General features: G+C 38.0%; 2 protein-coding genes across 3 annotated transcripts in view; one reads left to right on the forward strand and one right to left on the reverse strand.

Annotated features, from left to right (window-relative positions):
* Positions 1-4244, forward strand: part of c12h17orf67 (chromosome 12 C17orf67 homolog) — a 6133-nt gene extending 1889 nt beyond the window's left edge. The window contains exons 2-4 of one of the 2 annotated variants that reach the window (XM_053638489.1): positions 669-757; positions 1009-1142; positions 4020-4244. In XM_053638489.1, the coding sequence (XP_053494464.1) occupies positions 669-757; positions 1009-1125 (206 nt within the window). In that variant the 3' untranslated portion in view covers positions 1126-1142; positions 4020-4244. The remainder of the gene's footprint in view (positions 1-668; positions 758-1008; positions 1143-4019) is intronic. The other variant, XM_053638488.1, reaches the window with a different exon arrangement.
* A 1703-nt stretch (positions 4245-5947) lies between these two features.
* Positions 5948-9673, reverse strand: cbx8b (chromobox homolog 8b). Its single transcript, XM_053638088.1, has 5 exons — positions 9268-9673; positions 9039-9082; positions 8782-8847; positions 8613-8679; positions 5948-7546 (listed from the first exon to the last, which is right to left on the reverse strand). Exons 1-5 carry the CDS (start codon positions 9334-9336, stop codon positions 6701-6703), a joined length of 1092 nt encoding a protein of 363 aa, XP_053494063.1. The 5' UTR covers positions 9337-9673; the 3' UTR covers positions 5948-6700.
* Between the last annotated feature and the right edge of the window lie 252 nt (positions 9674-9925).

Genomic DNA, 9925 nt, shown 5'->3' on the forward strand with positions numbered 1-9925 from the left:
CTGTAGCTAGAAACAGACAGACAGTAGCTGTTACTGCCAGGACAGGAGGCGGGGCTTGTTGCAGCCTAAGAGTTGACCTAAAAAATAAAATGGAGGCATGGGCTGCATCCGAAATCGCATGCTGTGACAGTACCTACTGCTCGGCCATTGATGCAGTATGTACTGATCTGTATAAGTAATAAGCATGAATATAATCTGGACGTACTATGCAGCGAGGATTCTGACAGCTCTTCCACGCCAGTCCCGTTGCATTATGGGATAGTGCAGTATTCACAGTGTGCCGTGGCTTCATACTGCAGAACCTCGGTGGAAGCAGTAGGTCATAAGCAGTAGATCATTTCTCGCCTACTGTTTCATGAATACTGAGAGTTCAGACATACTACTCCTTTAGCGTATTGCTTTTCACCTAATGCGTAGTAGGATAGTAGAGATATTCGGACGCAGCCGTGGTTTCCTGCGACTCTTTTTCTCTGAGTTAATTAATGAATAATTGCTGGTTCAGTTTAGCTGCACACTGACATCTAGTGGATGGAATGAATACCACAATATGACGTCAGTGCGTGATAATCATTCAGAATGTGTTATTATCTTGTACACATCATTACATAGTTAACGGTAATTACATCTAACACAGTTTACTGATGTGTAAACATTCTCATTTCCCATAGAAGCAAATCCTCTGGTGAAGGAAAACTTCGCAAAGCAACTTCTCCGCAGTAAGAGACAGAAGCCAGGTTATCCAGATGAGCCGATGAGGGTATGGGACCTGAGCACACACACACACACACATAAACACTCATTAACACTGTGCACATTTAGCACATTTATTTCCCATGATTTCTTTAGATCCCATATTCATTTATTCCATAATAACAAAGAAGCAATGCGGTAAAAACATAACCGAATGTGGTATTTTTGTATATAACTAAATCTATAAATTTGTATAAATCCATATACTTATTCTCTCTCTCTCTCTCTCTCTCTCTCTCTCTCTCTCTCTCTCTCTAGGAACACATGTTGTATCTGCAGCAGTTGGAGCTGAGAGCTCGTGAGACGAATCTTGAAAACTGGCTGAATCCCCATTGCGCTCCTCGCTGTAACCGTAACTATGGTTACCCTGTGTAACCATCCAACAACTCCATGTAGGTACACAAATCAACAGCAATAACATCAACAACAACAACAACAACAACAACAACAAAACAACATCCAACATCAACATGATGTCGAGACTGCAATATTCAGATTAGCAAGCAACAAAGCAGATAGCAATCGTTCATATTCTACGTTCACGCTCTTGACATTTTCTCTCAAGTTAGATATGATGCAGTAAAGAAGCGACAAATCTGAGCAATCAGCTGCATCCGAAATCGCATAATGTACTGTGACGGTATGTACTGAAATTGATGCAGTACCTACTCCACGGCCGTTGAAACAGTACGTACTAATCTGTGTGTGTAGTATGACTACAATCCCAGACATGTTGGTATTGTCATGTGACCTTCGACGTCATCATAAACACAAAAATTTTAAAGGGGCCAGCAGATTAAAGCAACCACACTAACGGCAAAATGCACATCAGGAAAGTGAACTGAATTAGTAATGTAATGTGGGCGGGGTTAACAGGCTGAGGTGAATTCGTTGCCGTTAGCTCGGCCGGTCAAGGCATGACGGAGATCACAAAAAAGATTTCAAACACTGTGACAACTGCTTTCTTATTTAAACCTTCAACAAGTTAACAATTTATTCGGGTCTTGTTAAACAAGTCCTGTTTAACCAAGGTTTAATACTTAAAAAGAGCCGACGTGCTGTCTTCCGCCATTTTCTTTTTCTGAGCTTGTCGGCTCCAGTCCTGTTGCATTATGGGAGTTTTTGACTCGCATAGTGTCCATCGGTTGCACACTGCAAAATCTCTCCAGAAGCAGTAAACCATCTGGGTATTTCACACCTTCTGTTTCTCGCCTACTGAGAATTCAGACACACTATTATCTGGCGTACTGCTTTTTGCCTACTGTGTAGTAGGGTAGTACGACATTTTGGACGCAGCCATCGCCTGAATGATTCCTTGGATCAATCCTGTGGCACGTGAGGTCCGACGTTTCTTCAGTTCCCCATTCACAACTTTTGTTCCTACCTGCAATTTGTTGGCTTAATTCATATAAATTTGTATAAGTCAGTGGCTCACAATCACCTTCAGATTTACATGAGCCTTCTAAAATTTTACCACAGAATTCTATAATTCAGGTTCACATGAGATCTGAGATTATTCGAGAATTTCAGAATTTTGGTTCACATGAGGTGGACCTGATTCAGTTTCATGTGAGAGTTCTGGAATTTGGCTTCAAACGTGAATTCTATCATTTAGGTTTAGCAGAGAATTCTAGAATTAAAAATTTAGAATTCAAGCAGCATTATTTCTGAGTTATTGCTGTATAACATCTCAGCCTGGAACGAGAATGTAGAAGTCTGCATAAGATTGAAAATTTTCAGAGGAATATTCATAGCAGGAATTAGGAGTTAATTCTTGAAATAAATTTTAAGCACAACAGTTTTATAGCCACAAATTATGTTAAGTTATCCACACCCCATTTATGAAGTACAAGCCAAAAAAAAAGTGCAAAAGAAGTTTATAAAATACTAAAAATAATGCTACTAATAATATAATAATGATTGGAACCCAAATGAACCAGTCATGTTTTCTAACGTGAATTCAGGTAAACTGGGACAATAAAATCTGCACTGAAATGCTTGATAATAAGTCACATGACACATTAATTCATTTGACGTCATACAAGGGGGACAAATAGAGAAAATTACGCGCTTTGCCCATTTTTTAAAGTTGTAAAATGTTATATATTCCACTTTGTATTTATAAGGTGTATATAAAATTAGTTCAAATGTACATATATTCACAAGGTAATCATTTATAACTGAACAATACCAAATGATCTCATTAAAAATGATTTCAGTAACTTTTGATATAAAAACTTTTGATATTCATGTGTATATAGTGACACACATTGAGGATTTCGGAAATTTAAAAACTGTCCCAATATTTCTGAATTCTCCTCAACAACAACTTTTCTACTTCTCCACAACAACAGCAACCCCTATATCAGAGCTGGAGGACAGAAAGAACAGCATAAAGGTAGATCTGGGTTTGGGTTAGTCAGGGTAAGAAAACGGGTTTGCTGTGTTGCACATCTCAGGTGTGTGAGAAAAATAATACGCAGATCATAGGAGGTAAAAATAAATAAATAAACAAAATCCAAGAACCCACACGTAAATAAATAGATTATTTATTTCCTTAATAGACAAATAACTGAAGCACTTTATAACGTTTATTCATGTTAAATTATAATCTACAGAATCCAAATAAATAGAAACGACCAGATGCGTCATTATATGTTGTTACTCAATCAGCCATTATTACATTGTGGTGTGTGTGTGTGTGTGTGTGTGTGTGTGTGTGTGTGTGTGTGTACTCTGCATACCGATTAATTCTATGATTTAAATCAAATTTAAAAAAATATTGGGAATGATCTGTGATTGTGAACACTGCATTAAATGTTAAATGAATTGAAGTGAGCGCGTGCGCGTCTTTCCTGTCTCACTGCTGCCCCCTATCGCTGCTCTTAACCCATTTAAGAGTACTTTCAAGGCTAAATGCTTTTGTACATCGCCTTTATTCTTAGCTTTGGGGTTACACGTCTTGATCCTTTTTTCTAAGGATTTTTCGACAGCTAGTCGGATTCCAGATCAGCTACTTTACTTCTTCTTTACTCTGCTAAAGTTTTACACACTTAGACTCTTATGATTCTCGTCAAGGAGTCATCTGAAAGGACATCGTAGTGTATGGCATCCTTTCCGAACTTACTTATTAGACATCTCTTCAGTCTTCAAACTCCAAAACGCCAAAATATTGTTTTTATTTTCGGAAATACAATATTCCTGTTATAAGACAGTCTTATGCGCACTTATGCGCAATATTTAGGCTAATTAAGTCCTATTTCTCTCAGCAGTATGAAGATGGTGTTGAAGATTATGAAGATGAAGATGACGTCGAGCCTTGAAAATGTTGATTTTTAGCTTATTTGCATCAAATACAGCAAAAATAATAATCTCCACTCACATCTCCTACAGTAGCCTATTCATTGCAGCATGTTTATTAACTCAACACTAGGCTTTCCTCCCTGTGTAGATGCATGCATTTAGAGACTGATGCAAAAATAATAAAAAAAAAGTTTTTCGGCTTATCCTATAATAATAAACATCTGCTTAGCATTTTTGTTCGTGTCTTTTTATTTCTACTCTCATAATACAGCCATCATTAGATTAATAACTCAAGAACATTCATTTAGCTCAATGAAGTGGCGTTATTGACCATTTTATGTTATTTGTGTATATGAAACATCTTCTAAAAGACGTTAAAATGTTCACTAGACCTCTAAATGGAAGACGTGTTTTCTTTTCTTTTTACTAGGCCTATATTATTATCTTTTTCCTTATTTCACTTAAACTGCACTTACCTGTGTCCTAAAGATCACTGTGCACACTGGGATCTTCAGAAAATGCTTAAAAGCCCGAATAATATATAATAATCCATTTGATTGATTAAATGATTTCGTCTTTAATGTCAAATTCATGTAACATCACGCGCAGTATTACCGGAAATGCATGATAATGCGCGCGTGTCGCATCTGAACATCATCTATTTATCTTTATTCACCTGTAATAATGAAATGCAGTGTGTCTCCAGGACATTTTTCTACAGTACATTCATTTTAATCCGCGTTATTTGCATTCTGTCTGTTTTTTTTATTTTTATTACCAGTTATAGTCTCATGTTAGCAGTTTGGATTTACAGCAACTGTATACCTGTGACACAACGCTCTGATATTAACATTTAATTATGGATGGTAAGAAGAAAAAAAAAAGTCGCTGGGAGATCCGGTAATAAGTGGCTGAAAATATTAAGAAAAATGTTAACATGTTAATATACGTTTTCTTTTTACCTAGAAAGTGTTAAGTATTTAAAATAGAAGGATTAGGAGCTTATAATAATGCGTCAGGTTTCCATCTGCATGTTGTGCACATAAACTTAGGCTATGTGTTAAAAAGAAATGATCCAAGTTCTCCAGAAAAATGCGCATTTAACAAGCAGAAACAGTGCAGTAAATTCAACTTAGTCACTTCCAGTAAGTGTTCGTCTTATACACTAGATCATATTTGCGTAGATGTAAAATAAGACTTTATTTTGCGCACGAATGGAAAATGCGCATCGGTTACTCATTTTTCATAGTTAAACATGTAATATTTCTCAAACAACCTCTCTCTCTCTCTCTCTCTCTCTCTCTCTCTCTCTGAGAGATAGCTCTCTATAACTTGAGAATACAGATACGGTTCTAATTTGCGCAAAAAAAAAAAATCACTTAATTTTTCTCTTCAAAAAAATTTCTTCTTATTCTACTTCTTAAAGATTTTTTTTTATGGATGTTTCTGAGTGTTACACACGTTGTCACGTGATCCTGGGGATTAGAAAGGCGCTACATAACCTGAACATACAGAAAGAAAAAAAAAAATACATAAATGAAGAAGAAGAAGAAGAAGAAAGGAGCGGTGCGGTGACGTTTTGTTCTAAATCTGACGTAGTGAAGGAGATGAGTCTAAAAGGCAAATACCCGGATGTACTGAGCATTAATCTAGAAGCATAATATGAATTTTTAAATTCAATCAGACTTCAATAAATCAAGGTCAAATCTGAAATGTAAATAAATAAAAAAAATATACATACATACACAACCTGTGGTCATAAATTTCAAAGACACCAAACATACACATTAATAGTGTTTCATATATATATATATATATATATATATATATATATATATATATATATATATATATATATATATAGTTTAGTATATGATTTGTGATTTTTAAAAAATTTAGTCTTTTTTTTAAGAAAAGGGCTCCGGGAGCTGAACATCTATACACACATCTATAATCCCGGACACGGATTCAGCTCACAGCTGAAAATTTTTATAGTGCATGCAAATTTCTCCTCGATCACATTCTGCCATCACGGTTCAGTGTTTCACACAGAAAATGGAATAAAATGTTCATATCTTGGCATCTTCATATACAGCACATGGTGATGAAAAAGGAGCAGAAACAAATACTTAGCGGTTGTGACTACAGGCTTTAAAAACAAAGGTGGCAGACATTTTTTAGAGTGAAAAAGACCAATTTTTGTTTCCTGTTTTGTGCTGTTGTCAAAAAGAACTAATTAATCATTTCCTACCATAAGAATGTACACTGTTTTGGGAAATTTTCAGTTAATCATAGAACCAACAAGATGCATCCAGAACCTTCTAGAAGGTCTTCAGGGAATCAAAAATGGCTCTTCTATCATTTCACCCTAAAAGAAATCTGATACCTTTATTTTAAATGTTCGTTGCAATAACATTATCACTGTTCACAATATTATTACAATTATTAGTAGTATTTTTAAAATGATACTACACTGTCTTCAGAAGTCCATAGTCCAATTTATTATTTATTCTCCACTCCTTATCCTGCTTTCCAAACGGATGATATTTTGACGTGTCTACGATAACCATACTGCTCATGTGGAATATTGCAAAATAACTGTAGAAATGTGTAGCTGATCATCGGTCTGTGCGCAACAGGAACAGAATCATCTCTTGTCTTTAAAGAAGCCTTCGTCTGTGTCGCTTTCTTTGATGGTGACAGTTAAAAAGTTTGTTGTCACGTCGGTGATCGTGACCTTCTCCACATTGCTGAAGCAGGGCCTCCATGCGTCCTCGTCCTCCTCCTGTTCCGCTTCCTCCTCTGGTTCTCCGAGGATTCGTGCCATGGGGATCTTGGCGATGAGTGAAGGCTGGTGATGATGATGATAATGATGATGATGAGGGTGATGCTGATGATGATGTTGATGTTTGATGGCCAGCGTGTCTCCGTGTTTGAATGCTCTGTGATGTCTGATGTGTTTAAGGTACTTGCGGTGGAAATGACTGCTGGAGTGCTCTCGAGTCCTGCACTCGTCACTTGTTTTGGTCCATTCCAACGTCCGACGAGGAAAGAGGAGAGGGTTCTGTCGCTTTTGAGACCTCGTGCTCAGAGCATCCTCGTCATCCTCGCCCAGTTCGAGACGTGCCATTTTGGACGGGATGCCCGACATGGACTCGTCCATCTTGCTCTTTTCTGAATGTAGGACACTTGAGTAGCCCTCTCTGAATAGTTTGGGCTTGCGACCACGTTTTTTAGGGATGTGGCCCATCCTGCCTGACTCAGCTCTCTGTGACAGAAGGGGACGATGATCTTGGGTCGGTTCCTGGTGGGCGGGTCGGACGCTTTCGCCCCGGTTTACCGTGCTAGGAGGGAAGATGGTTGGAACGATGCTGCGGAGCCCCTCCCTGGCCCTTGGTGTCACCAGAGGCTCGGGGTTCGGGTAGTTAATGCGGATGCTGCGTGAAGATTCACCACGGAACTCATAGGACCTCGCTTTGGCTTTGGCCTGAGCCTACAGGGAGACATCTACCAGTTATATATTTACAAACAGGACAAACATTTTAAAACACGCATTTAAAAACATTATAAATGTTAAATATGCTTTCATGTACTCTTAGAAGGTTCTCTAAGGTTCTCACACTCTTGTCTCTGGGGTGGTACCTTTATCATTTGTACCTTTTATATTTTTCACCTGGAAATATAGATATAGTCACTAAATATTAAAATGGACCATAAATCCATAAATGTACAATTCCTTTAAAGAAAAGCTCTAAAGCTACACTACATGCGGCTTTCTAAGTAAACCATACACATTAAAGGTACAAAACTGGTACACTTGATGGTACCATCCCAGCAAAAAGGAAAAGTACCATTCATGTACCCTTTTTTTCTGAGTGTGCATAATGGAGAATCGTTTTGCAATACGAAGAACCATCATATACACACTTACGATGGGGAAATAATACAGAATTCTAATAAAGAAAATGCTTAAAGATCATGGAGACATGCTTTGCACCTATATTTTATTTGGAAACCTTAAAAATAAATGAAGTTACATTTATTCATAATAAGGAACATAATAAAGTAAAAGATACCAGCAACAAGGAAAAGTGTCTTTATTTCTGAGAGTGTAGGCCTTGCTTTTCAGAAAAGGTTCCAAGTAGAACCACTGTACAAATCTTGGATCAAAATCCTGTTTATCTCAATGCTGTAGTAAAGAAGCCTTTCTCACTCTCTAAGAATAAAAAGGTACCAAACAGTACATTTGTACCTTTAATGTATGTAAAGGGTTCCTGTAAAGGTAATGTAGACACTAGAGGTGGACAATGTGACCCTTACGAGAAGGAAAAGAAGTTCCCTGTGATATAAATATTTATTATGGGGAAATTATTGCTCATTGTGACACCAAGGGTTTTTTTCTTCCAGGAACTAATAATGGTTCTTCTACGGCAACCTTTCCGTACACATTTATTTTTATGCTTCCATGCCTTCATGAATTCTCCACAATAATAAAGCTACATTTATAAAGACATAATTATCATGTGCAGACACTCTGGCTTCGTTCTCAGTTCCTGTACCTTCATCAGGAAGGTCTTGAGTTTCGGTCCTCTCTTCTTGGGCCCGAAAAGTTCTCTTTCACGCTCCCTGGACAAAAAAAAAAAAAAGCAGCCATGCCCACTTGAGAACCAATGAAGTGGAACCACATGACCAACAGACCATGCATTTTATTTCATATCATTGGTTTACCTTTCCTCAAAAGCAGCAAAAAGCCGAGAGTCCAGAATGTTTTCTTCCGGTTCCCAGGTGCTGTACCTATGAGGAACATGGGGATGTGTTGCATTAATTCGCCTGCTGCAGCATGTGTATGTGTGTGTGTGTGTGTGTGTGTGTGTTTTGCATGCATGTGGTTCTGGTTTGACAGCCAGCCATCGTCGGCATCTTTAAAACAAATCATCCAAAATATGAAAACCCCACAGAGATCATGTCTGTGGTTAAATACTCACTTCTGTGACCAACCTTTCCATTTCACCAGATACTCCATCCGACCCTGCGCCATCACACATGCAAGAAAAGAAAAACATTTATTTGTGGTTAGCTCCAAGCCTGCAGAAGCAGCATTGGCGGTGGTGGTGTTGGTGGAGGCTGAAATGCCAATAACACGTTCACACACGCATGCATTGTGGAAATAATTTCTAAACAACGGCACATTTTAATCGAAAACACAAAACGCACTCTTCTGATCCGCCGTTTGATGATCGATTCGGCGGCGAAGACTCTCTCTCCGACAGCAGACAGCTCCATGTTTTCTTCCCCCGTTAGCTTTAGCCGCGCCAGGCGAGCCTGCTGATCTCTCTCTCTCTCTGTCTCTCTCGCGCTCTCTCTCTCTCTCTTTCGGGCGATTCGATGCCAGTAAGAATCGATTCTCCGAGCCTATACACTGGGAACCGAGAGTCGACTCCAAAGCTTTGCAGTCGGTTCCAGACGGCACATGTTTGTACACACGGTGTCAGATTCTTAAATGTAAAGTTCACACCATACACACACATAAAAAAAAACTATATTAGTAATGCTGTCAATATTAAAATATATCCATTCAATCATCTATGTTAACCTCTTTATCCTGACTAGTATAAAGTTGGCTTGACGTTGAACGTTCGAGATTCGCAAATTAAGGGACCTTCTCTAAAGTTACATACGACACTGATATACACGTTTCTAACCTCAATAGCATACAGTCTGATTTAGACTTAAAGTCATAAAACCAACTGTAAAGTGTTCATGTAGGTGTCAGCTATAATGCACACCTTTTAGGTTTTTGATATATTAAAATAAACGATTAAATTATATGTAAATATTGCCATGTATTTCACTACAAGATGGACTCATACAC

Source organism: Ictalurus furcatus, chromosome 12, assembly GCF_023375685.1.
Source record: "Ictalurus furcatus strain D&B chromosome 12, Billie_1.0, whole genome shotgun sequence".
NCBI classification, from domain to species: Eukaryota; Metazoa; Chordata; class Actinopteri; order Siluriformes; family Ictaluridae; genus Ictalurus; species Ictalurus furcatus.

Excerpts from the sequence above, each read along its gene's own strand:
- cbx8b (XM_053638088.1), bottom strand. The coding sequence starts at position 9,336 with ATGGAGCTGTCTGCTGTCGGAGAGAGAGTCTTCGCCGCCGAATCGATC. Across the intron at positions 8,680-8,781 it reads TTTGCTGCTTTTGAGGAAAG|GGAGCGTGAAAGAGAACTTT; the intron begins GTAAACCAATGA and ends TTTTTTGTCCAG. Across the intron at positions 7,547-8,612 it reads TCAAGACCTTCCTGATGAAG|GCTCAGGCCAAAGCCAAAGC; the intron begins GTACAGGAACTG and ends GTCTCCCTGTAG.